Here is a 27,433-nt window from a genome sequence, read left to right as displayed (position 1 = left end):
GTGTGATATAATAGTTGTATTTCTGCTGGCTCCAGTTGGTCACTGTCACATCAGCTGCATGGAGAGGACTTCTTCGATTGCAGTGGTAGAATCAGTGCGGCGGCTTGTGGAGTAAAGTCACAGGAGGACCGTGCAAAAAGTTCAGAGCTCCTTAACTGATCACATGTTCTCCTAACGGGTGGAGAACTCGTGACACTGAGGCCACTGCAGCAGCAGCAGCAGCAGCAGCTGGCCCTGGAGCCCTGTCTGCTCCATGGGACCTACAGCTCAGGAAGAGGGTGGAGCAACTCCTAAGCACTCCTCGCTGACCTCGGTGGAAAACGTCACGGGGTCAAGGAGAGGCGGTTAGGAGAGTGTGAGGAGTTAGGAAGAGACAGCCGCGGGGGGGTTTGGCTTCAAATGTTTTAACTTTAAATTGAGAAAAGGAGATGTCGTGATCTTGACGTGATGGGCCGATCAGGGTTGAGATCTCTAGTATCTTTAATTTCCGCTCCAACTTTCCACCCTTTCACTCCAAATCACGCGTTGCCAACTTTCAAAACCCTCTCGGCGTTTTCCTTTGTGAAAAGTGAGAAATCTAGCGACTTTTCCTGGTGTTATTGGAGCCTCTTCTGGTGCCCCCTCCCCCCCTCGCCGTCTGGAGTGAAAGGTCACTTTATTTGTCTGTGGAGGAAACATGGACATTTGGACACCCCTTCACCCCCCCACCCTCCTGTGAAAGTCACGTCTGCAGCTACTGTTCTATGAGTCCTGGATGATTCCCCCCCTAAGGGCGTAACGATTCATTTTAACAAAGATTCGATTCGAATCGCGATTCATGGTTGCCGATTCGATTCATGGGCGATCTGGGTTAATTTAGAACGATTTGATTCAGTGACTTGAAATCGATTCAGTAACTTCACTGGACAGTGCAGGCAAAGTTTCTGAGATCCCTGTTTCTTGTAAGGAAATCAGGTTTAAATTAATTATGGATATTATAAACAAGCAAACAACACTTAATGGCAAATGTATTAACCTTTTTATTTGAATCAGGTGCCATTTTCAATGTAAACATTAGACAATAATTACACAATGTTTGGATCAATTCACAGAACCCCGGATGTTCAACCACATCGTAGGGTCTCATGTCTTTACAGATAAACTTGTTACTGTGATGTTTGGTGCTGGCGAGGCCTGAGGCGTCTGCAGAGCTGAGTTACCTGCTGCTGCTGCAGCGGTGACGCTGCTAGAGGTCCTGACTGTCGCCGTTGTTTAATCCCACGGCGCCGTAGTAGATGACCGGCAAGATTCGTTGTGTTTCCGTGGTTTTTATTTGTCTTCTACATATTCTACAAACAGCGACCGACTTATTTAGAACACCTCCGTGTTTGTAAAAGCCTAAATGTTTCCACGCGCTGGATCGATAAGTTGGTTTGTAAATGTCTCGCTCGCAGTCGTCTCCTCCACGCTGTGTTTTGTTGTTGTTCAGAGTTTCACGCGCCTGCTGTTGCGTACTGATGACGTCACAGACAGACTGAATCCAGTAACTTTTAACGTGTCTAAAGTGCTAAAAAACAAACAAACAAATCCATACCGGTTTTGTGCTTAAATCCAATGTGCAGTTTACAAGTATCGATACAATCGATTATGTACCATTTCAATTGATATGTAATCGATATATGTCGTCCGGAATGCCGATTTGCGGAGCACAGATTGATTCAGTTGGATCGCAGGAATATAAATTGATTAATCGATTCAGTGGATGAATCGTTACACCCATATTTACCCCCCCATTAAAGAGTGTAGAATTTTCCCCCCATGTAAGTCAGTTACGGGGGGTGAATGAAGGAGACAGCACAGACACTCGGCTGCCTTGGGGTTTATTCACAGTGTTCTCCACATAAAGCACCTTCCTTTACTAATATATACTGCATGAAACTAATGTAAAGTCAAACACATTAAAAGAAACATTCATTTTCATGATGTCAGTAAAAAGACAAAACTACATTCTGTTGAAAAGGCACCAGTGTTTGGTCTGAGTGGTCAACATTTTAGCATTTAACACATTTTGCATGATAATACACTAATAGATATTTTAACAGCGGTTAAAATAGTTCAAATAACTATGGCAAGAAATCAAATGTCCGTTCAGCAACCGGTGGAGGTAGAGGATGAGTGTCCGGTCCGGTCTTTGTTCTGCGTGAGGAGCACCGTGGCGTTGGGTTAGTCAGCGGGGGGTTTGGCCCCTTTGACCGGGGAGTCGTCCAGGTCGGACGTGGTCAGCCGCCTGTGAGGAGCTGCGTCACAGGGGGAACAGAAGCACTTACATTCCACATGGATCTGTCCGTTGACCTAAATGATGCAATGTTAATGAAGTAGGCACAGATTTATTTGGGCCAGCGTGTTGGAGGTACAAAGGTTCTCCTCTCACACGGAGCCAAATACGTGGAAGCAGCTCAGGACTACAAGTGATTGAGCGCCGCTGGGAAGCCGGAGGTGGTACTCACGCGGCGTGTCGGACCTCAGCAGCGAGCCTTTAACGGAGGACGAAAGAGCGGCCAGTCGCAGGCTCCAGGAAGTGGCGTCCAGCTTCTCGTCCTGGGAGACAGAGGACAGGAGGACACTCAGCTGACTAGCAGCTAACTAGGTTAGCACCCATCGTGTGCTATTGGACGCCTTGCCATGGAACGGTCGTGGCTGAAGCCTGAACGGACTCTAATACTTTGGGTCCCCGTTGTCAGTTTGACACATGGTACATCTGGGGGTGTTAAATCATTAACATCAGACATCACAGGACACACACGGAGCCCGACCCTCCCCCCATACGGCTTCACACGCCCTCTTTAGTAAAGACAACAGCGTCCCTTTTCCTTAAACAAACCCGGGTGTGCAGCAGCTATTAGCCTAATGCGATCGCCACTTAGCACTCAACACAAGAGTCATTTGGCAAACCAGATAGAAACCATCAAGCCAGTGGCTGTTTGGCTGCACGCGTCTGATCAGCTGTTAGCAGCCATGTCCCGATGGCTCCCTCGACTAGAGGACTGCAGCGATTGACGGAGAGGTGCGTTTATTTGAGCGAGTCCGTGGAATTATTCATTTATCCACCCGGGATAAATGAGCTGCTCTGCACACATCAGCTGGTGTGTGTGGGCGAGCTGGACTCAGAAACGACTCAAAAGTCAGACTATCCTGATCCAAGCGGCTGCGGTTTGAACAAAGCACTGCAATTAGTGACGGAAATAGAAAAGGTGTGGGTGGTGGTTTGGGAGAGCGGCCTCTGAAAGGGATTATGAAGCTCATTGTTCCGGAGTACACTGCTGTGTGTGTTGTACCCTGTACTCCTGGATCCTGCGCTTGGACTCGTCCAGCTGGTGTTGGAGGTCCCAGACGATCTCCTTGTATTTGGCGTAGCGCTGCTCCACCACCTCCCTCTGCCGCTGGGACTCCTGTTGGCACGAGATGGAGGCTGTGTCACTGTAACCAGACGAGAGGGCTTCTCAGAGGAACGCAGACTGCCAACGTGGCCCACAGACTGCACCTGCGTCCAGTAATGACCCGCCGTTTGGTTTGAGACCAAGTGCTAAATCAACTCCGATCAGACCGGCAGATTTAAAACGTCGCCTTGTGGACCGTGACCTCCTGATGGGCCTTGAGAACCTTCTTGGTCTCACTTGGTTCCCCTCACATCTGAATAAAGCTACGATCTCTGCTCTGAGTTCAGGGATCACAACTTCCACAGACACACAGTCACCTCCATCCAGATGTTCTTGTCAGGAGTCAGTGGATGTGCAATAAATGCAGGCGGGTGAATGCACATAGCAAGATATTGGCCCTGGTTTTACTCCTGGAGGCTGTGACGGTGTCTTGTGGGGTGAGCTCCTATGAAGTCTGAGGAGCGACCTGCCGTTCTCCTCGGCTCCTCCAGACCCTTCATCATGGATCACAGGTGCTCAGGGTGAACCTGCTCTCATCTGCTGAAAAGCACAGGACGCCTCGTGAAGCCGGGTTGTTTGGGCAGAGACGTTCACACCGGCAGGCTACTTTCTTGATTCTGGGTCTTCTGGGTCGGTGCCCTCTTGATTAAATGCCATTATTGTAAGTCGCTTTGGATAAAAGCATCAGTTAAATGATCCATGTACACGCTCGCAGCACTAATGGAGCATCAGACCGCTGAGGCCTCTGTGAAGGGAAGGTGGACGCGTGTCTTCTGGGCAGAGGGTCTCTGGTTCCCCCTCAGCTAAACACCGTTAGCTCCCTCAGCACTGCGGTTGGCTGTTAGTTGCTAGGCAGCGATGCGGTGGTCGCTACGTTGAGGGTTGGGTGGTGGAGCTCCACCGCTCTGATCTCCCGCTGCACGTTTGGATGGGAAAGCTCTGCTTTCAGATCCCGGCGGTTTCACCCCGTTGACGTAACAAACAATCTCAGCCGTCGTGCCGCTTTTTCTGAGAAACAAACAACCCGGTTTTATTACACAGAGGCCATCTAGGCTTCAACGGGACCCACCTCCAAATCTTTGAAGTTCTCCATCAAACACGGTTTGTCTGGAATTGAATCCAAGTGGTCCAGGGCTGCTCTTGTGTTCTGGAAAGCACACGCAGAAAAGCAGCTCACTGTAAAGTTCTGTTCGTTAAAGTCATTGAACTGCAGCCATTTCAATCTTTTAACGGATAATCAATACAATGCATGCAAAGGGAGGGCGAGGGAGGGAGGGCGAGGGAGGGCGAGGGGGCGAGGGATCACTAATGAAACACATTTAGCCAGATGAGTGAATCCCAGTTGAGGCTCCACAGCTGGATCAGCTGTCCGTGGCCTTTAAGCGGATCCGTAGAGATAACGGGCTGAACTATGCAGAGGGGGAGGCGCGCTCGCTATCTGTCCTCCCACATGTGATGAGAAGCACTCACACGTGCACAACAAACCCGTGAGTTACTTGTATGTAACACCTGCAACGCAGAACCTACAGTGTCGTTGACAAGACGTCGTTCTGAATGCATCTCAAGGTGTTGATACACGTTTTTGAAGGCGCGGCGGCGCCACTGTGGAGCAAATGTTTCTGGGAGTAACGTCTGTATAATGGTGCACAATCCCAACAATGTTCTCACTCTCTAGTAGTCCGAGTTGGTAGTGAACCGAGAAACAAAAGCAGGGTGACTGTATGTAGACAATGCACTACTGGAAGGAACAAAAACACTTTGCGAAAGGCAGGAAACTCACTTTATACGTCTGTTGGACCTCAAATGATACAAACAACACATTTCAGTGTTTTTGCACAGGAATCAATCCAGACGGCATGTTGGGTTCAACACTGACGGTGCTTTGTGACATAATACACTGAGGGTGTGGCTGAGCGGTGGAGAGGAGTACGATACCTGGATAAGCATGCAGGGTGGGGTGATATAGTATTTAGTATTGAGCTTAAGCATCAAAACAAGCGGCTGACTGGCGCATGAGGGGAACTCGCTGGCTCCTGTAAGCAGATAGCGCTCCGAGGAATTACCTCGTTTCTCACAACTGATCAATAAAGGTTGATTGAGGATGTTGGCGGTGACCGAAAACAGCTCAGCCGGTGATGTCAATGCTGCGGCCGGTTTCTCAACCACTGCAGCAAGACTGCTGATGATTACCAGAGCCGTGGGCCTGGACTGCATGAAGCTCACCGAACCCCACGGGGAGGCACCACTCCTGCGTGCGTCCCGTTTTGGAAACATGCATTCACACACACAGCGTTTCTTCAAGAGAAATAAGACCTCACCGTCTCCAGATCCAATACCCGGTCCTGAAAAGAGACACAAACAGTGATGTTGCTTAACATGCATGGGACACTAGAACGGGTCGGCGGGGCGCTGGGGGCCGGCTCAATCCGCACTAAGTGACTTTGTCCTAAAAGACAGACGCGGCCTCCGGCGGCCTCGAGTGCGCAGTAATTGGCTGCCAGCAGTCCGAAGCCCCACGGCTGTGTGCGCCTTGTAGCGCCACACCACAGGACGCACACAGCTACCAACAGATGTAGAGACGCGCTACATGAAGGCCAGCTGGACATCAGGAAGGTAAAGTTTCAGTTGCAGCGCTAATGAACAAAGGGACTGAATTGATGAAGAAGTAAAATGGTGACCTGAAGGCTCCTCATTTCTTCCTCCTTCCTGCGACTCCTCTCCAGCAGCTCTGAAAGACACGGCACTGTTGATGAGGCGGGTTGGACTACGTTGACCCCGGGTCAGTGTCTGCTAATTACCAATCATGTGGAATAATTGGAAAAATAAAGACATGTATTGGAAAATGTTGGTTGGTTTGGCCAAACTTACTCATTTATTTATCATTGCAAACCGTATTCCCCATTTGCTGATTACATGCTCGCCTGTAGACGAAAGGTCAAGGAACTGACCTTCGGAAGCCAACGGTTGTCTATTTGTTAGATCTGGCAGCGAATGCCGTGCTGTGCGACTGAACTCCAACCAGCAGCAAGAGACTCAGTCAACACGCAAACGTCTCGTGAGCCGATGCTTTTGTTTCAGGCCCGGACGGGGAAGGAACATTGTGACCACACACGGTCGTCTGGGAGGGGCTAGTTAGCTGCTAGCTCACGAACACTGGTTCCTCCTCCATCACCACCCGACTCCCGTGTCCTCTTTCATGGTAGAAGAAGTACACTTTGAACGGGGCTGCGGCATGGACACCAGCGATGCCGGGGATCCGACCACCGATCTAAGACCACCGCGCTCTCTCTTCGTTTGTAAAGCACGATGAGGATATTAAGCAGTCAACTTGTCCTCGCGAGCCTTCGGTGAGGTCAGGAGACCCAGCGCGCCTACATGGAGACGGGGAAAGGACACTCGCCTCCCTACGCTGCGATGTCTCCGGGGGGGAGACGGAGAGACAAACTGCCACAGCACAATGTTTGTAACCACAGGTTCTTTGACTCGTTGAACCAAAGAAATAACTTCCTTCATTTAAGAATAGAGTCAGGACGCACTAACAAAACTAAACCTTATTCCCGTATAGTAATGAGAAAAAGAGGAAAGAGGAATTTATTATCATGAAACAAAAGAATAGACTCATTCATTTTCTAAACTAATAACATAAATTGTGGATTTGTTTTCCAATAAACTAGTTGTTGTACCATTTATGATTAATAACCTATTAAATAGCCAGTAACATACTGATGCCCCTCCACTGAAAGCAGCACATACATGTTCCCCCAGGACACACTAGCTAACCCATCCCGTCCTAACACAACTCCACTGGTCCTTCTCCTTTCTAGTCATGTGACCACTGAGCGCGTCATGGCCGACAATATTCTGCAGCAACTGAGATGAGCACACAAGTAAGACAAGTAAATCCACCGCAGCCAAGCGGCAGGACGGCACCGTGTCCGTGTCGGCCCAGAGCGCAAAGGTTCTGACACAAATTAGATTGGCCTTCGTCGTTCAGATGGAGCGTCAAATCCAAGGTTTACTCCCTCCGGCAGGTACAGCTTATGAGGACAAAGTCAGTCAAAAACGGGGCGTGAGAAAGACAAACGGGTCCTGCGCAGAGGTGACTAACTGGCGGACCGCCGTCCGGACCCGGAGCTAAAGCTCAGACAGGTGATGATCAGTATTTATATTTTAACCGGCGCAGTCGTCTTCAGGGTTGTGGCATAAAGCGCAGACCGATGGCGTTTGAGTTAAACCGTCCCACGTGATGCTACCCGACTGCCCGCGGGGGTCCTGACTCCATCCGAGCGCAGGTTTAAAATGCTGGCAGGACAAGCCAGAGCGAAAAAGAGAGGGAGTGGAATATATACATTGTATAAAACTGTTTAATTGTTGAGTCCAAATGTGAAACAGAAAAGGGGAAATTCAAGCCTTTCTTCATTTATTATTATTTTTTAATTTAATTGAATTATTTGAACCTACAGTTTTATTTCTTTTCTCTTATTTTGAAATGCTGCCCTTCTAGTTATTGATTAAAGGGCAGCATTATATATATTTGCAGTCAAGGTTCAAAAAGACTTTTTGAACCTTACTGAATTCATTTGGTTTGTCAGTCGAGTATTGAGTACATGCAGTTGTTGATACTATTCAATCACACTGAATAGTCACATTATGATCTTCCAGACCTTTTAGTTGAATACCGGTCTGGTCTAAAGCAGAAGCACGAGAAACACCCGAGTGAAATGCCGTCGTCTAATCAGATATTGCTTTAAAATGACAAGGTGCTTAAAGTCCGTGTGTTACGAGGTTGAATCAAAACAGCTACTGGTCCAAGAGTCAAGGAATAACTCCAGCTTGCTAAGTGTCCTCGCTGTTCCATCCATCAGACACAGCAGTGTCTTGTCCAACGCGGCCTTTAATCAAGTATTAGCTCCCCGACAAAGAACACATGGCCGGATTAGTCTCCCATGAGGCTGTGCTGTTCTACACAGTACCGCCAAATAAAGAATAGAACACCGCATACACCCATAACCTTTTACGCTCGCCTCCCGGGAGAAATTCCGTACTAGATTAGTATTTATGTCCAATGTAAAGATGACGTTGTGTACCTCTCTTTTCGGTGTCCAGGGATAGCAGGAGCTCCTCCTGCTGGTCCAGGCGCTGCAGCAGAGCCCTCTGCTCGGCGTCGCGGCTCTGCCTCAGGGCGTCCAACTGGTCCGCGGTCTGTTGTTGCTGCCTCCGTAAGCGCTGCTCTCTCCTGGTGCTCTCCCGCACCTCCTCACACAGCCACCGGATCTTGGTCTATGTGGTTCAGTAAATACTAAGTCAATGTGGTCACGCAGGAGGGGCTTCGTGGATGCATACGAGTGTTAAAGCTGCATTCTTCCTAGTGCCCACTAGGGGGCGACTCCTCCGGTCCTATAGAAGTCTATGGGAAAATGACTACTCGGGTATTCACTCAGTAAAATATGTAAACATGAGTTTATGGTCTTCAATGAAGCATGATGTTTATTTAGTAAATAATGGGTCAGTTATGGTGAAACGGACCAGCGAGCAGGGGATGCTTTAGGGCGGAGCTACTGCTAACTAGGGATGAGCTGCATCTCAGAGGGGCCTCACTGAAGCAGAACTCGGTGTAAACCTCGACACTAGGAGAGGAATGACACACCGAAATCGCACACTACGAATGGGCTTGTTAGAGTAGAGCTTTATTGTAGCGAGACATTGTGTATTCTGAAGTTTAACACACCACCGCAGCACATGCAGGATCATACCTTTGTCTCGGCTAACCAGCGGTGGGGGTCCTTCACTAATCCGGGTTTCTGAGAGACGGCCTGTCAAAACAACACAACATGCATTACACAACATGGAGTCCTTTACAAAGGATCGCAGACCTGGGAGGGTTTGAAGTAAGGGTTTTATGCCGGTTCGGTAAGTCGTCTAAACTGCCAAGGAATATTTGTTGGGGGCGGAGGAACAACAGGACTATCAGTCGTCGAAGCCCTCACTGTGTGAGTGTGTTCAACCGTCTCTGACACAACAGAGGTTGTGTGTTACGTGAGAACGTCTTCAGGGACTGTGTTCCATCTTTCCCAGACAAATCCTAATGACTGTTCTACTATAACGTCCATTCTTACCCCACGCAAACACTCCGGTTTGTTAAGGAGACCTTTGTGCTGCACTGAAAGCACCACAAGGTGTCGGATTTGCAAAACTGTAATGGACGCTGTAGGATCCTCATCTTCGGTCTGGACACAGAGACGTGTGGGTCCCTCCTCTCGGAGTAAAGCTGGGACTGTTCGCCGAGGACAGCGAGTGCAGAACGATACGTGCTTCCGCGTCAAGAGAGTTTGGAAAGTCAGATCTAGCGAGAAAGACGCCAAGACGGCAACACCGATTTGGAGTGAAAGGATGACAGGTTGGAGGCGCTGTAGAGATCTCAATGCTGATTGGCCAAGCAAAGATCATGTTATCACCTTTTCTTTTTGTCCCAGACACAGGATTGTGTAATTCAGGGAGGGTACTTTATGTAGATTCAAGACGGCGGCCGCGGTGTGGCTGCTGTTGTTGTTGTTTTTGTGTAGATTCCAGTTTTCCGCTGAGATTCCATCAACATCCAGATACTCAGCAGAGTTACTCAATCAAGCAGCCTTTCTTCTTTCTTCAGTGGGATTACTGGACATTTTGGTGAAAGGTGCGCTGCTCTTTCGTCACGCAGTGAAGCATCAAATGAGACGGGTAGCACAGCTGTGTTGCCTTTTGACGCAAAGTGCCGCTGATTTTTCTACCAGCAAAGTGCGTTCGAATGTATTTGGCTGTTGTGCTGGATTGCATCATGTTACGAAAGGTTGTGCTTTTCTGAACCTCGTCCACTCTGAACTAGCATCCCTGTGAGGTGGTACTTAAAAACCTCTTCAACCGACATGCTAGTGTGGTTAAGTTTAGCAGATATGTTTAACATCTTCCTCTCAGTTTCCATGGTAACATTAGTTGATAAGCAGGCAACACCGACGTTGATGAAAAGTTCTGTAGGTAATTACTCATAAATATATAATAATAAGTATTAGAAATGGTCATTATAATTCATCCCGACAAACATAAATGTGATCATTCTGAATGGGACATGTGGTATTTGTTGATATATTTGACTGGGAAGTAAAGTGGTAAACAGATTCATCCAAAAGAGCCGTGTCCACTGGATGAGGATCATATGCACTTGGAGTGCGATAAGTACATAACTGCTTCTTTCCACCGGCTTTTGTAGAAAATCCATTCATAGAGGAGGCGCGTACAGGAAGACACAGCCGCCATTCACACCGTGTCACTGAGACAGGGTGTTTATTGCACGATCAGACAGGAAGGCGCGCGGCGGGCCGCTTTTCGGGACTCTTTCTGTGCCGCGCTCCGGCAAACGACGTCATCGCTGCGGAGGTGTCAAGCCACCTTTTCAAGCCGTTATTGGAAGCCGGATCCAAGCAAGACTAATACCCCGAGTTGTTCGCACAACAGCTCAAGGAGCAGCGGCGGGAAGCGGCTGCGCAGAGCTCCCCGTCTCGGGGGAGCGTACGGCGGCAGAGCGTGCGTCTGCGCCTCCCGCTCGCTTTACTCTTTTCCCAACCATCAAAGGCCGCTCGGTGCGGCGGCAGACACAAAGGGAGGGAAGCGGTTGGAGGACTCGACGAGCAGGCTGCGTGTTGAAAGCGGGTGGAAGTGAAAGAAATGCCACTGCTTGCTCGGCAGCGGCGCCGCGGCGGCTGATTAAATGTGTGGCTGTCTGTGGCGGCATGCGAGGACACGTGTGACTGGGTAACACGTCCTCCCTGCGCGCGTGGAGAGATGTGAAAGGACAACGCTAGATGTGTTTGTTGAGATTTTGTTTCATTCAACAGCTGAGATGCAAATGAGTAACGTTGTACTGGACGTCATTCGATTACCCTGAAAAGCTTTTGAATTGATCCGATCATTAAAAAAAGACTGGCGTTTGTGGGCTGCATTGATGCTGCTGTTAGATTTTTTTGAATGGACAAGTATGGATTGAAGAAGTATTATTTTGTTAAAAAAAAAAAACACAACTTATATTTCCCAATTTCTTTTCAATAAATACTGAATTTTGGGCTCAAGAGCCCTCTGGATTGGAAATGTTTAAATCATTCTAGCACACGAACAATCCTTCATACATCAACTAACTCTTTGTTACCTTGAGTTTTGGAAGAAACCGTTTTCTCTAATAATCCATTTCACAACAGAAAAATGATGCAAACCTGCCACACGTCTCATGCGGTAGAATTCAGGTCTGTTTTATGCAGCGAATGCTCACATGAGTCCTATGGAACAGACCTTGGATGAGTAGTACGCCTGCTTTTAGCAGTACGATTGTAGACACTATCAATGAACCAGTGCTTTTTCTGGCCCTGTGAAGTCATTTTGTGCCTAAATCCAATATGCAGGAATACTCAAATCATTTCTGAGTTCGCAAATGTCAGAATTTGCAGTCTTGCGCTAAAAACGCTACGCAGCCGTTGTGAGCAAACCCTTCCGGGCGAGGTGAGTGTCTGCTCCTCGCTTGGTCGGACGGGGAGCGGCGGTCCAGAAGGTTCTCAAGAGGTAAACCGCCAGGCGAATACTTGACGAGCTCACGTGGATCTGCTCGGTGTGCAAACAGGCAACACTGTTCGCTAACCTGAATACCTGCAATTTGTCTTCAGCGTTGTTAGCCAGGCCGCGACAGGCTGTGTCCAGGGCCTCCCCCGTGGAGGTGAGAAGTGCCTCCCGCTCCGCTTCCATCCGGGACAGCTTCTCCTCCAGCTTAACGAGCTCGGCCTGGGAAGCACGTCTCCTCTCAGCTGACCGGCCCTGTGGACGATGGCAGACAGCAGAGCAGGGGGGGATTCTAAATAGTTAGGGTGTGTTGCTTAAATCTTACACGTCATTACAAGTCATTAAGCTGACTTACAATAGTAAGTCAAAGTGCCTTTCAACTCAAAAGTGCAAGAAAGTGCATTTTCATCATGACAGTAGCAAGATGTAAATTGCAGACAGGTTCCTGTAAATGAGAGAAGGAATCCAGGTGGGACTTTTTCAAGATGGATTTAACGGTTAACTGATGATACACATGCAGAAAGACAGGCGTCAGAGAGCCATTAACTTCCCTCCTCTGAACTGCACTGTCAATACTTCCAGTACCAGAGGTCGTATTGATCGAGCATCTTAAAAGTAGTGCTGATTTGGCACCACTTGACCTCACTGAGCCTTCTCTGGTTTATATTCCCCGTGACTTTAACGATGTCGTAGATCCTAACGCCAGCAAGGAAGCAGGGTCCCTAAGAGGTCCGCGTTACGCCGAGGATACTGTTCAGACTGAATAGCTCTTTACGCCGACGTGCCTTGTATGCAACGTGAATGGGTTAAAAGGAGGACATGAAAGACATTCTCAGAAGAGCATAGTTTTATTAAAAATGAAAGCAGTTAGTTTTTTTTTTTCCTTCCTTTCATTGTCCTTGGACTTCATCCATCACCATTAATTAGAGGTTTCACCACAGTGCGTTTGAGTAAGTTGGCAGAAGGAGGCAGAGCTTACTTTCTCATCCACTTCCTGTTTGAGTAGCTGGTACTTTGTGTGAAGAAGTGCGTGCGCGTGGTCCTTTGTGCTCAGCTGTGCTGCCAGCTTATCACACTCCTCCTTCATGCGGTCCAGCTTGCTGCGCAGCCCTGCACACAGCGCCCTGTCCGAGGCGCCGTCTGCCTGTGAAGAGGACGGCAGAGTTTAGGACGGCAGAGTTTGCATATAATAAGTATCCATTATGGCAAATGATTCAACAAGTCTGCACATCCTGTTAAAAGGCCGGGATGCTCGGATGTAAAAGGCCTCAATGGGGCTCTAAAAAGAGCCAGAATATTTAACCATCTGAAATACTTCTAATGTAAAATTGCATTTCTTCAAGAAACACATTTATTGTTAAAAGCACTTTAAAAAATGTAATCAAATTTCAATTCAAAAGCATGTGGGACGGCTATAAAAACGCTGTTATTTCAGATCCACAGCAACGCTTTTGGAGGCGATTTAAACTGTTCAGTTAATCCCGTTTTAGATCCTCAATCTCTAATACCCTCAGAAACCATCATTCCTAATTATAGATCAAATAAACAGGGTCAGAAATAGGAATAATTCATGCTTTTTCTGACCCTCTGAGGCTTCTGTCCGCGCCGTGTGAGCATTGGGTGGGCTTCTCACGGACACCAGCAGCCCCCGTAGGCTGGTACTTTAAAACGCCCTTGTCCTTACCGCGCTGGGAGATGACACCATTACAATGAGCTATGTCACATATTAATGCCATTCAGCACCGCTAATGGGCTGAGCTCAGCCGTATCAGGGAGGCCCATGCCCGCCTGGGAAACAACGTACCCGGGGGCGCTCATCGTTGGAGATACGGAAGGAGGGCACAGGGGGGGGGAAGTCAAGTGGAGTCTCCCGTCTCCAGCAGGGCCTTGATAAGACTTCTGAGGTCTGATATCAGCTCTTTAAATATTCCCCCTTGGGGCTCTGGGAAGGCCTTGAGGATCCACACACCATTAGGAGCTCAGCTGTCTTCCATCCAGAGGACAGAGGCCGAGCCGACGAGGAAAATCACTCCACTCACTCAGTCGAAACACGTCACATGTTTGCGAGGCTCTGGTCGGGTTTTTTAAAGTAGCGCTTCTTGATCAGACCTGTGAGAGCAAATCCAGCTTCCTTCACCGTCTCTGCTTCAAAAGAAAAGACCCACACACCCATTGACCACAAACGGAAGATAGATTAGCTTAGCTTAGCTTGGGGTGGAAGATGTCAAGAGAACGACACGCATTTTTTGAAAGGCTCGCGAGGGACTCGAACATGCCGCCAACGTCGCTGTCAACCAGCGGCGCGAATTATTCTGACTTCATCAAGGGGAGCGAGAGCATTGAGAAACACGTGTCCTTCCATCAGCAGACGACCAGCAACTAACGTTAGCTAACGAACTAACACGCCAACCAGCTAACTCGCCGGCCGGCGAGCGGCGAACAGCTGTTCGGGGAGCCGTGGTCCTTTTCGGGTTCAATGAATTAATGCAATACCGTGATATGCCGGGACACCGTCAGAATCTCATTTTTGGCCGCACCGTGCAGCCCTACAGCGCTGCACACGGGCTAATTGTCTCTCATCATCTATCCATCTACTATACAGCATCCCGTCCATCAGTGAGCAACACACACACATTTGGGGTTAAGTGTCCTAGCCAAGGACACTTTTAAATACTGTTAAATACTTTTAAATAAGTATTTATCGATAGAATTATTATAATATATAACATCACATCTCAGTTTCTGACATGGCTTAAGTCACGTGACGTTGGTAACCGAGGTTGTGTTTATATATAGTTTATACTTCATATTATGAACAGAAATGGAGCAAAGTGAGCTTCAGGTTGTCAGGAACCTCAGATATCACTTTCTAAGTTAGTTACGTTACAGAACAAATACACAAAGAAACTTTACATTTGTGTTGTTTTATGGAGCAGGAGGAAGCAGCATCGAGCTGAAGACAACGATGTGTGTGGTGACATTCAGCGAGTAGCTTGGACATCTTCTGTGAGATCTTAAATTAGCTCCTATTCTATGCAAGAAGAAAAGTCCTTGCATACAAGTTAATACATGTGTTTGCTGCTGTTGTTTTTATTGACTGTAGTTATTGATTTTCTCTGCCTTAAGATTGCAATATTACTTTTAGCTTAAACTATATGGCTTAACTGATTTAATTTGAATTTAAAATAACCGGAAAATGATTTTCTCTCAGCCTGAAACACATCATGGTCCGGAGGAGAAGCTTTGCATTTTCTTAAACGAGATAGTAAGATTACCTTTTCTATCTGCATTTAATATGTTTTTTGTATTTTAAGGCTTTTACTGTCAAGCGCAGCAGGTTGCTGGGCAACGGGAGCTGCAGAGGAAAAGCGGATGACGCCAGCGGGAACTTCCCCCGTAGGCCAGACCGTCCAATAAGACACGGCTATCGCCTCAATGGCAGAGTAACCGACCTGTCCGTCCCCCCTCTGTTGACAAGTACAAGGAGCTGAGGAGTCTACACCCCGTCCCTCAGGAGAGGAGGGGGACACACCTGGAGCTAATGTCTGCGTCAGGGAAATGCATGAAGGACATCCAGGGGAACAGATGGAGAGGCGCTCAGGGCTCCTCTCTGGAAGCGTAGAGGCCGGTCAATGTGAACATTTAAACTTCATTAAAGAGTTCATGACCAAGGCTAGACTTTCTGTTATTGGAAGTTATACTGGAACAATAAAAGCAATGCTGAAATCTAGATGAGTGTTCCGGGCCAACCGTCTAGCAATATAGTTCATTATGTATTGTATTGTCACCTACCGCCTGAAATCAGTGTGTTCCTTTAGATAAATTAAAGCATTTCCACAATAAATTGGTACATAAGCTGCCGGGAAAACCAATGCTAAATGTATTCCAATTTATTTTGCTAAATGTGGCATTTAGTAACCCTTTCAAAGATGTAACGCAACACAATGATCAAGACTCCTATTCAGGGGGACTATGAGTCTACATTTGAATTAGTGGGGTCAGTACAGGACCCTGATGATGGAACGGTTGAGAGCCGATTCACATGCCAGCAGCTGTAACGCTTATCAACACACACGCAACTCATCTATGCACAACTGAAGTGCAACGACCAGCCGCCAGGCTCAAGCTAGCTGTTTTAATGTCTTAATGTTAAGCTAATATAATCCAGTGCTCACCTTAACCTCCTCCAGCTGGGCCTTTATTTCGTCCCTCTCCCGTTGGCAGAGCTTGAGCATGTCCTGCGCTTCCCAATCCTTCCTCGTCCTGCTGTTGTGCGTCACGGCCCTCGTGTTTTCCAGTTCTGCCTGATGCGCCGCTCTCTCCAGCTGCAGCTGCTGCCCCAGAGCGGCCCGCTCCTCCTGCGCCGCTTGCAGCCTGGCCTGGAGCTCCGCGGAGCCCTTCTGGAGGCTGTGCTTGGAGCTCTCCTCCTCGGCTAACCTCTGGGTTAGATGAGCGTGGGCCGAGGTCATCTGCTTTAAGGCGGCCTGGTCCCTCTGGCACTGACGGGCCTGGATCTCCGCCTGCTCCTCCAGCCTCTGGTTCTCCTCCTTTAGTCTCGTCTTGGCCGCGGCCAGACGCTGAGTGTCCTCCTCCAGGGCAGCGGAGGCCTCCTTCACCTGGGGTCAGAGTCTGTTAGTGTGATCAGAGCGCTTTGCAGGACTCCATCGCCGAGGTTTTCACTACATTTAACAAGATTTCAAACTGGTCAGCCAAAATAATTAAATGAAATTCAGTCTGCCTGTGGAGTGCAGGATGCTCATGTGATCGTGACCTCTAAAAAACCAAATGATACGTCAACCATTTGCATGACTTCAATGCTGTCTGAATGCTAAACGTGTCATCATCATCACACGACCCGCTGGCAGTGTGATGCCGCTCGATTTCGACCACCCGGCTGACTCCATCAATCGGCCTGATGGAACGATACGGTTCCTAAATACTAACTCCAGTGTTGCATCTTCCTACGGCTAAAACGAATGTCTTAGCAGTACCTCCCGGATCTCCTGCTCCAGCGACAAGTGGCGCTGGCGGATCTCGGACAGCTCCACGTCCTTGCGGTGGAGCTCTTCTTCGCGTTGGGCCAAGCGGCCCAGGACTCCGGCGAGCTCCCGGCGGGTCGCCTCCGTCTGCTGGCGCAGCTCCTTCAGCTGGGCCCGGGCGCTCTCCCTTTCCCTGGCTACCTGGAGGGGGGAGAAGGGAAATGAGGGATGACATATGAATGGGAGGCGGAAGATGGTGTTCAAAAAGCCGCTGTAACAATGATAATGAGAAGGAGCGACAGAGAGACATGTGCAGGAGCAGCTCCAGCACCGATAGCACAGACAATGGTCACGTCTGTTCCAGGCAGATTGCTTCTAATGCTGCAGCTCTGCCTGGAATGTGCCGGAGCTCAGAACCTAATCATTTAATTGAGCACTTGATTCCCTCCGCTAATTCATTAGGGGAGCAGAAATACTTTTTGTAATTAATTCACGTCGCGTCGAGTAAGCCGGGGAGGGCGTCCGCCTGGCGGAGGAGCGAGGCTGCTGACGGGGACTCGGAGTTCAAACAGAGTGGGAAGCACTGGGAGGTGACCTTCAAGCTAATAATCACTGAACCTTTCATCGTTCCACAGAGCACTACTTTAACATACAGGGCCTCGCAAAAGGTTCTGTGACCCGCTTCCGATTTGGATATAGAATTATGAAGCTGTTAGAAACAAGGTCGTGCAGTTCTGACTTTGTATGACTTATTGCTGGCTTTTATCTGCATTCAATAGTTTTTACCCTCCCATTGGCTGTTCAGGCTCAGCCGTATTCGCCCGGGTAACGTGAGGCGAAAACCTTCTAGAGAACAGAGCTCCTGTGGCGTGTCCTCAGTGTTCACGTAGTAGCAACATTTGCTTCCACCAGCGAGAGTTTGGCTGAAATAAGTTGTTGTATTCTCGCTGCCAGGAGCGCCGCTACGAATCAGATGCTGCTGCAGCAGCATCTGGACCCTTTGAGACTGAGCAGCTGAAGGCCATGAGAAGCTGAGCTAACTCAGGGTGACTAGTCAATATGCTGCAGTGACATGTACCACATTGTGGTGCAGAGTTTTGACTTTGTTCAATGATGGGCCAAAACGAAAAGACTGGTATGTATTTGTATTCTTCATGTAGGCTGCTCTGAGATGTTGCCTCATGTGCTGATCTGCATCACGGGACAAATGTCTTTGCAGAACATGGTCGATCTCTTTGTCAATAATGACGCCAAAGTATTTTGAATAAACTGAACCTACCATAAAGACAGACTGGAGATCCAAATACTTCTTTAGCAGGCACGTCATGAATATATAGATATAGACCAAATAGAATTACTATAATCTGAAAAGTCAAAGCAAAGGTATGTTGACTTTTAGTCCCGAGTACTGTTCAGTCCAGAAACCTTACACACCAATAGTAAAACCCAGCACCTACAATTCCCCTCATCGCACTAATAAGATCTTGCATTAGTGTATGCTAACGCATACACCTGCACCAACACACCTGCGAGGCCCCGTCCGTGTGGACCTGAGCCTGGGCCCTCGCCTCCTCCAGGTCCTTCTGCAGCCTCCTGCACTTTGCCTTCCACTGGCGCACGGCCTCCTGGGCCCTGGTCCTCAATTCAGCTCTGCTCCTCGTGCTCTCCTGGAGCAGCGCCTCCGTCTCCCTCCTGTCGGCCTGCCCTCGGCTCTGTCATAACAAGTGGGCACAGTCATTCCTTTTTCTTTTCTTTTTTTCAGCCATGCCGATGTTAAATGTTTTTTTTTGTTGAGTTAAAATAAACCTACTACAACAGTTAGCATAACTTAACATTAGTGAGTGTTCACTTCATTAATCTTTACTGTGAAGCATCAATACAAACATACCTGCATCTCCCTCAACTGGTCCAGCATTCGTAGCTGCTGCTGCTCCCACTGGGCCCGCTCTGATGACAGGTCCTGAAAGAGACAAAGGACGTGTGTGTGTCTGTGTGTGTGAGACTAATACCACTGCTGGTGGGGCACAGAAGAGTCGGGCAGACATAAGGGTGCAGAGGAATGGCTATAATAAACAAATTATAATAAACAGTAAAGAGCGAGTGACAAAATACAGATTATATGCAAGCTCTTCTGAAAAGTTGTAGTGCCATTTAGGTATTTATACTGAATAAGACAGCAATCAAAGGTTGGAACCCCTTTTGCTTTATTCTTGCTGGCATACTCTCAACAAGCAGTTGTTTGCTCCATATTGACATGAAAGCTCCTGAAGTTTGCGGATGACACAACCCTCATTGGACTGATCTCTGGTGGGGACGAGTCCGCCTACAGCTGGAGTCTGACCATCTGGTGTCCTGGTGCAGTCAGAACAACCTGGAGCTCAACGCTCTAAAGACAGTGGAGATGGTTGTGGATTTCCGGAGGAACAAAGCCCCACCCTCCCCCATCACCCTGTGTGACTCCCCCGTCACTATTGTGGACTCCTGGGTCCTGACTCCTGTGGTTTCCTGGGCTCCATCATCACCCAGGACCTCAAGTGGGATTGAGAAAGATTTTTTTTCTCTTATAAAAAAACTCAAACTCAGATTTGAGAAAATTTAGAAAATTCAAGATGCATCGATAATCGTTTTATCAGTTTAGAATCGATAATCGGTTTAGAATCGAATCGTTGACCTCTGAATCAGAATCGAATCGTGAGGTGCGAGAGATTCCCACCCCTATTGTCACTCGTCACTTGTTCGATGTGGTTGTTCGTGCACTTTATTTTTTAACTTTTTAAATTTTTTAAATTTTTAACTCTAACTTTATTCCCTTGTTTTACACTAACCCATCGCCTTATTCTACTAACCCATTGCATTAGCATTTCATTTCATTTTATTGTATTACTTGTGCACTGCTGTCTTGTTGTTTATTGTTGTCTATTGTTACACTGTCTACTGTCACGCACCAACCGCCAAGACAAATTCCTTGTATGTTTGACGTATTTTGGCAATAAATGTTTCCTGATTCCTGATGGCGTCACGCGGATGTTGCAGGTTTGTCGGCTGCCCGTCTATGATTCCACCACCTCCCAGAGGGGCTCTATTGGGTTGAGATGTGGCGACCGTGGACTCTTTGTCATGTTTAAGAGACCAGTGTGAGATGGTATGAGCTCTGTGACGTGGTGCGTCATCCTGCTGAAGATGGTCCACTGTGGTCATAAGGGGATGAAATATCCTCCACAGCACCAGCAGGCTAAATGCATGGATCCATGCTTCCTTGTGGTTTATGCCACATGCTGAGGGTTAACCAGACTACAGACTCTGTCTGGACCACGTCTACATGCCTAAATACACTGAGTTGCAGCAATGTGATTAGCAATTTGTGTTAACAACCCATTTAACAGGGGTGCTTTCTAAAGTGGCGGCGATGACTGAGATGTTCTCTGAAGAGCGGATGTTAAAAGCTCAAGTGGGGTCGATATAAAGGATCACATACCTCCACCTGTGAGCGGAGTTGGACGCTCTCCTTTTCCTTTCGGTCCAGAGTCCTTTTCAGTTCCTCGACCTCGCTGGTGACCGACGCGGCGTGCAGCTGGGCTCGCAGCGCCGCCACCTCTTTCTCCAGCTCCAACCCGTCTACACACACACACACAACCCCAGCGTTACCAGGAACCACAACTGTACAATACGGGGTGGCGGGTGGATTAGACATGCAGCACACACTGCAGAGGCAAGGCCACGTCTTTTGAGTGAGATGGATATTTGCTACACCTTTTTTTACCTTCTGCACGGAGGGCTCATATGCACATGCCAATCACTTCCCCCGGTCACTGGAGGCCGACCCACAGTCGGTAGAATACAAATAGTGTGATGTAAATGAAGCAAAACTCGCATATTCTGATTCACGCATTCTAACGTCTTCTTATTTCACCATATATTTACCCCGCCTGTCTAGTTCACATCATTTGTACCTAAATCTTACTCAGCTAGCTATAAAAAAAATGTGTCAGATTCAAACCTTCACTGCTATTTAAGGCCTTCGAGGGTCGAAATTCAACACTATTACAAAAACGCTTCCGCTGCTCCCAACAGTCTCAGACATAAAGTCAGCTTTCTCCATGTTTACGTCATAGCGTTGTGTCGTCATAGCGATCCTCTTTTAAGAGGATGCATCCAGATGTTTTCTCCTTTCTGCCACAGACCCAACTTAGATTCAGTACCTGCCCCTCTTTGCCCCCCATCCCTGAAGGTGTGGTTGCCATGAGGAAACTCCGTCTTCTCCTTCCTCATCCTCAGCAGCTCGCCTCGCATGTCCTCCACCTGGGGGCGTCGGCCAGAGAAAGACATGTGACTGTCCCGGTGGGGAAGACAGATCGTCTCTGAGAAGATGCTGCACAGATTGTTGTTGTGTCTGCTGACGTCAACGAGGACAACGCAGAGACACAAACAAACCTGTTGAACAAGAGCTTCTCTGCTGTCCTCAGAATGTCCAAGACGTCTTCTAGCTGCCTCCAGTTCCTGCTCCATCTGAGAGGAGCATAACAATAACAGGGTCACGGTGATATAGGATGGAGGAAGCAAAAGGGTGGAGTTCCATCACCTGCAGTGGATCATCAGGTGTGCAGAATTCACAATACACACACATTGATTTAAGGTACAGTTATGACACGGTGCTTAACTATGACATTTTCAGATAAAAGAATTGACATAAATAAATTGGCCAGGCGAGAATATGAATTCTTGAACTATTGCTTCAGTAAAATGATGCTTAAGGCCAAATGTTCTCTAAAAACAACACGTATTCACCTTTGATCTCTCCTGGCCGGCTCGCAGCAGTCTGGCCCGCTCGCTCTCCTGGTGTCTCCCTGAAGTCTACAAAACACAGACCACAGCATCATCAGCATCATCATCATCAGAAGACAGTAGAGTCAGAATGCAGTCGGTGGTGTTATTACACCACAGCACCCAGCCAGTCGCTTCCTCTTGGAAGGAGAAAGTGTCACCGCGGTGGAACGTACGAGCGCTTAGATCCGTCCCACTCGGAGCGGCTGGGAGGATGAATTATAACATCGGCCCAAGTGACTCATCGTCTATTTGATTCACATCGCAGCGGGACATCGCTGGGCCGTGCTCGCCCTCCTCCCTGCTCCGTAGTAGTAAAGGGGATTACTTCCCTCTTCATGTCCTCATGGATGTTTATTTGCCCTTAATTTTTGGACAAATGCATTATGTCCAATCGCCACGGGTCCCGCTGGTGTCCCATTAGGGCACTTAAGAGGAGAGGGATGCAAATGAATAGGTTTCTACTGTCATTACAGCGCGTCTGGCTCCAAAGGGGCATCCATCTGCACACGGCTCCACAGCGCCCCCCTGTGGTGCACGAATAAACCAAAGAAAGGAAAGATGCATCGATCGGGTCCAACCAGACGCCGTCCTCACAACCGGTTAACCAAAAAAAACATGCTTTTGTCCCAAAAATGAAACCTCCTCATGCTGATGATAACAAGGATGAAGTGGCAGCGTCAGAGATCAGTAATACGAGACCAAGTGTTCCTTCCTCTGACTGGGTGCATCGAGCTGTGAGCTGACCTCACTGAAGTGCTGCTAACGACGGACTCGCTCAGCTATTAGTGCTACGAGGCAAATGCACGGGTCAAAGACTCACAAAAACACCACGGCCATGAAACACGGGAACGTAGCGGTTTCTTGCTTGGCGACCATCGGAGCAATGGCCGTGTTTGGTAGTCTCGTAAGGCAGAGTGACATAGTGAGAATGCCGTCTTTACAAAGCAGCGCCAACTGCGGCGCCTTAGAGGGACCACCAATAGAAACAATCTAAGGACCAAGCGGGGAGGAATTTGCAAATGTAATACGGGGGTCATGGTATGTTACAAACAGAAACACAAGATATGCAGATAGATGCGTGTAATGCAGAGCTATGGATCCAGCCTGACACCAGAAGCATCACGACGACCAGACGCTTGTTTCCAGCAGGACATGAACGCACCACAAACCGGTCTGAGAATGTCCTTTGGATATCGCTTTGTGTTAATCATGACTGTTTGACTCGTATGTTTAGTTGTGTGTGTTCTTTAGTGTTTCCAATGTTGCTTTGTCTGTCACTTCATTATAACCTCAACCTGCTCAGGTAGTGCAAATAAAAATAAGCCTTTTGTTGTTGTCATGCTTCCTCTCTTCGAATGTGAGAGAACCTACATCCCTCCGTCCAGCACCTCCCGCATGAGACTAACAGCTGTTGCGTGCTGAAGGGGGGGGGTGTCACCTCCTGCAGTCTGCCCGACATGGCCGCCCGCTCTCTCTGCGCGCCGCTTTGCTCAGGGTACACCTCCCTCTCCAGCTCCTGCAGCCGCCGCTCCACACGAGAAGACACCTGCAGACAGTGAGACGGGGGGGACGCCTGAGGTCACACAAACATCACCGCCGCAGGACACAAAGAGCGAGACGACAGGAAATGAAAATGTAGCTGACGAAAAAAGATGTATATCTTTTAGAACGGATGCGAGTGTTCCTTGTGTGATCGGGGCGCACGCAGCACACGCGCCTGTAAGGGCAGTTAGCCACAGAGCGCCGATTGAATTGGATGAAGTGTAACATTGAAATGAAGTCCAGAGCTGGACAGAATGCTGCGAGTAGTCGTGGGGAACAACTCCACTCACTGAGTCCGGTGTCGGGTCGTCTCTCAGGCTGTCCATCGCTCGCCTGCTGTCAACATCACACCTACGAAAAGCACACAAATAGTTACACATCAGGGCTTTGAAAAAGCCTTCAAAGGACATTATTCGGAATTCGTAATGTGATGCCACTAAAAACAATTATGCGGCGTCAGACTGTAAATTATAGTGGATCTTTTAGGTGTGGCCAGCAGCGTTAACACTATTTATTAAATTCCCAAAGTCTATTTGCATTAATAAATGAAAGGAGTTTGTGTGAATAGTCTCCAGTCATTGGCTGCTACTTTGTCTAACGTCAAGTTGTTACTATGCAAAGGTTACTTAAACAACAGGAGCCGATTGGAGTACGTTTTCTTTTTCTGACTTTGAGGCGATAAAGTTATCTGAGAGTACAAATGTTCAATGCGAATGTACCTTTGACTTGGTTTTTAAATATGACTGTGACACGTTGACAAGAATGTTGGACACATTTTTGTCCTCTTTTGACTTTTTTTAATTGACCTTTTACATAAAGTAGCTGTTTCTAACATTCAGAGCATTAATACAGCAGTTTTATCATATTAACATGTCATTCGAAACATAATGTTGTTCTTTAATGTTATTGTTATTCTATCTGAACTCTTTCTAAGCTGATACATAATTACAATGTCATATTATCACTATTATTTTTACTGCTTATGCTTACTTTAGCAGTTATAAAAAAAACAGTAGAAGTTTCAACTTTGTTCTAAAGACCCTTTTGTCTCATAACAAAATGCGACTGCTTGATTGAGTTGCTATGATACCTGTTTCTCCTGAGGATCTCTCTATCCAGGTCGCTAGACAGTCTGTGCTGGCCACGACGCAGATCCCTTAAGGACTGGTGCAAGGAGTGAATCTGCATGGGAGCCACACGTAGATACAGATTAGATATATTATATATTACATGTTAGCCGTCGCTGGGACTACTAAACACAATGTATTCCTGAAAACTGGCATAAGAAATTCAGATAGAATCTCAACAAGCTCCTTCAAGGTTCAGCGTCCTGTCAACAACCCTAACGCGCTGTGCCCTCTGGTGGACACTTCCTGACACTGCGTGACAGTAACACATGGCACTGATTGGTGGGTGGTTTGTCTCCGTCCTTACGTCGTCCTCCGATAGGCTGTTGTCCTTAAAGCGAACACTGGCGGACTGAGACCTCCGCCTCCTTCTTGGGGTGCCTGCATAGTCCCTCGGGGGGGAGGGGGGGTACAAATGCTGTCTGTCTGAAAGTACAGATCTATACGTGTTATTAAGGTTTGAAGGCAGGGAACCAAACAAAAACCTGCTTCACAACATATTCAAACGTTTTTTCACATTTCTCATGTATTATTTCCGTGTTATCTGCCTTCATGTTTCCTAGCTTTGAATGAAGCTGGAATGATCCAGAACTAGCAGAACAGCTGACGCAACATCCTTTCGTCAGCTCCGTACCTGAACCGGAGCCGGCCTCCAGGTCACTGGTGTGCAACGTGGAGGCCGAAGCAGACGCACAGCGAGCGCCACAGGATCTGCTCACCCGCTGCGCCTGCAGCTCACCAATCGACTCTTCCAGGTTCCCCCTGAGCTGGAGTGGGCAAAGCAATGAGATGATCCGGCATGGAACAACCAACTGTGAAAACACTTTAGAAGCATTAAGTAGCAGTAACAAACCTGGTTCAAAATCAGTGAACAAATAAGGAAAACAAATAACTGCAATATATATAAACATATACATACACACACACACACACACACACACACACACACACACACGTGTAAATAAAACATATATAATCACATCCCTGATACGATCTGGAGAAGGAGAAATAAGTAAGTAAATTGAAGATAGTAGACGTAAAGATAAGCTAAATCGTTGAACCAGGAGCTGAGCTCTCCGTAACGTGCTCATGCACGTTGATTCACATAACTGTGGCTGACCATTGCCAAATATAACAGGTGTCTGACCAGTGCCACATATAACAGGTGTTTGACCAGTGCCATATAACGGTGTCTGACCAGTGCCATATAACGGGCTGTCCAGTGCCACATATAACAGGTGTCTGACCAGTGCCATATAACAGGTGTCTGACCAGTGCCACATATAGGTGTCTGACCAGTGCCATATAACGATGTCTGACCAGTACAATATAACAGGTGATTGACCAGTGCCATATAACGGGCTGTCCAGTGCCACATATAACAAGTGTCTGACCAGTGCCACATATAACAAGTGTCTGACCAGTGCCACATATAACAAGTGTCTGACCAGTGCCACATAACAGTGTCTGACCAGTGCCATATAACAGTGTCTAACCAGTGCCACATAACAGTGTCTGACCATTGCCATATAACAGGTGTCTGACCAGTGCCAAATATAACATGTGTCTGACCGGTGCCAAATATAACAGGTGTCTGACCAGTGCCACATATAACAGGTGTCTGACCAGTGCCAAATATAACGGGTGTCTGATCAGTGCCATATAACAGGTGACTAAGCAGTGCCATATAACAGGTGACTAAGCAGTGCCATATAACAGGTGACTAACCAGTGCGAAATATAACAGGTGTCTGACCAGTGCCACATATAACATGTGTCTGACCATTGCCATATAACAGGTGTCTGACCAGTGCCAAATATAACATGTGTCTGACCGGTGCCAAATATAACAGGTGTCTGACCAGTGCCACATATAACAGGTGTCTGACCAGTGCCACATATAACAGGTGTCTGACCAGTGCCAAATATAACGGGTGTCTGATCAGTGCCATATAACAGGTGACTAAGCAGTGCCATATAACAGGTGACTAAGCAGTGCCATATAACAGGTGACTAACCAGTGCCAGGGCTTCAGCTTGCTCGTCGGTGTGCTCCCGGTAGTGTCCCAGCATCCGGTCCACTTTGGTCAAGTTCCTACTGGTGTCCTGCAACGGAGAAGACGCTTCTGATTCATGATGGTTTGGCGAAGCGCAGTTCGTGGTGCCGCGTGCAGCGTTTGTCTCGCGCGGCGGCGCAGGTTACCTGTAAAGTGGTCGCCAGTGTGCCAATCTTCTCGGAGATGTCCGCGGTTCGACCGTCACCTCCAATCCCGCTGGCTCTGCCGCTGTCCCGGCCCGGTGCGCGGCGAGCATCCCGCCCTCGAGGCCTGTGCCCCCGCGTCCTCTCGAACGAGTCCGACCCGCTGGATGTATCCATATATATATGGCGCTATAGCGCGGTACGAGCAGGTGCAACTGTTAATCGCATTAACCAACACACGGGGCTGATTTTAACTTTTTCAACACTAGACGATGCGTCTAGTGCGTCTAGTGCCTCTTCCACGGCCCTGACCGATGCGGTCAGGGCCGTGGAAGAGGCACTTTGCCGTCTTTGGCTGAGCAGCCCGTGCGGACAGAAAGTTATCCGACCAGCGAGGCCCTTCCAGCCCGCCTGCCCTCCTCCCCAACCGGCCATTGTTGTGAGCGGAGCTCCATCCGGCTAGCAACAAGTGGTCAACCCACTACAACGACCGTTAGCTAGCTAACCCGGCGTTAGCCAACTAGTTAACTCTCCCTGAGACAAGAGTGCGAGACGCGACGCGTTAACCAGCGGGCAGACAGGGAGCGAGCAGCGCGGATAACCGAAGCAGTGTGTTCGCTTCGCCGGTGATAGCTAACAGAGTTGCCGTCAGTTACCGTGCTATGGCAACTTGAACTGGCCGCGTCTGAGCAGGAAAACGACCGTTCGGCAGCCGCAAGGCACGCCGGGAAATGAAGGCTAACGGCGCGGAGCGGTGCGGGAAGCCGGTG

The 27,433-nt window shown here is 48.3% G+C and overlaps 2 protein-coding genes across 10 annotated transcripts in view; one reads left to right on the top strand and one right to left on the bottom strand.

Moving 5' to 3' along the window:
• Positions 1–1,843: 1,843 nt before the first annotated feature.
• cep128 (centrosomal protein 128) lies at positions 1,844–27,389 on the bottom strand. Of its 9 annotated transcripts, none has more exons than XR_013453496.1 (25): positions 26,667–27,389; positions 26,483–26,569; positions 25,100–25,232; positions 24,773–24,891; positions 24,429–24,520; positions 23,629–23,689; positions 23,235–23,342; positions 21,758–21,823; positions 21,404–21,478; positions 21,172–21,271; positions 20,448–20,587; positions 18,861–18,932; positions 18,499–18,684; positions 16,985–17,173; positions 16,169–16,609; positions 12,973–13,137; positions 12,084–12,248; positions 9,170–9,229; positions 8,504–8,696; positions 6,095–6,144; positions 5,480–5,758; positions 4,486–4,563; positions 3,315–3,456; positions 2,487–2,577; positions 1,844–2,276 (listed from the first exon to the last, which is right to left on the bottom strand). XR_013453496.1 is itself a non-coding variant. In XM_040160120.2 (25 exons), exons 1-25 carry the CDS (start codon positions 26,838–26,840, stop codon positions 2,203–2,205), a joined length of 3,057 nt encoding a protein of 1,018 aa, XP_040016054.2. In that variant the 5' UTR covers positions 26,841–27,389; the 3' UTR covers positions 1,844–2,202. The 9 variants fall into 9 exon arrangements, 4 of the variants coding, with proteins under 4 accessions (XP_040016054.2, XP_077950143.1, XP_077950144.1 ...); XR_013453494.1 differs by having other exon boundaries at positions 3,315–3,428; XR_013453497.1 differs by having other exon boundaries at positions 5,607–5,758.
• Positions 17,250–27,433, top strand: part of LOC120807839 (26S proteasome regulatory subunit 4) — a 170,662-nt gene continuing 160,478 nt past the window's right edge. Inside the window, exon 1 of the mRNA XM_078094024.1 lies at positions 17,250–17,254. Coding sequence (XP_077950150.1) covers positions 17,252–17,254 — 3 coding nt within the window. The 5' untranslated portion in view covers positions 17,250–17,251. The remainder of the gene's footprint in view (positions 17,255–27,433) is intronic.

Source organism: Gasterosteus aculeatus, chromosome 18 (assembly GCF_964276395.1).
Source record: "Gasterosteus aculeatus chromosome 18, fGasAcu3.hap1.1, whole genome shotgun sequence".
Classification (NCBI taxonomy): domain Eukaryota; kingdom Metazoa; phylum Chordata; class Actinopteri; order Perciformes; family Gasterosteidae; genus Gasterosteus; species Gasterosteus aculeatus.
This window is presented reverse-complemented; position numbering and strand designations above follow the sequence as displayed.

Coding starts and splice junctions, on each gene's coding strand:
- cep128 (XM_040160120.2), bottom strand. CDS start 26,840: ATGGATACATCCAGCGGGTCGGACTCGTTCGAGAGGACGCGGGGGCAC. Junction 25,233..26,482: donor AAGCTGAAGCCCTGGCACTG/GTTAGTCACCTG, acceptor TGCCCACTCCAG/CTCAGGGGGAACCTGGAAGA. Junction 23,690..24,428: donor GAGATCCTCAGGAGAAACAG/GTATCATAGCAA, acceptor TGCTTTTCGTAG/GTGTGATGTTGACAGCAGGC.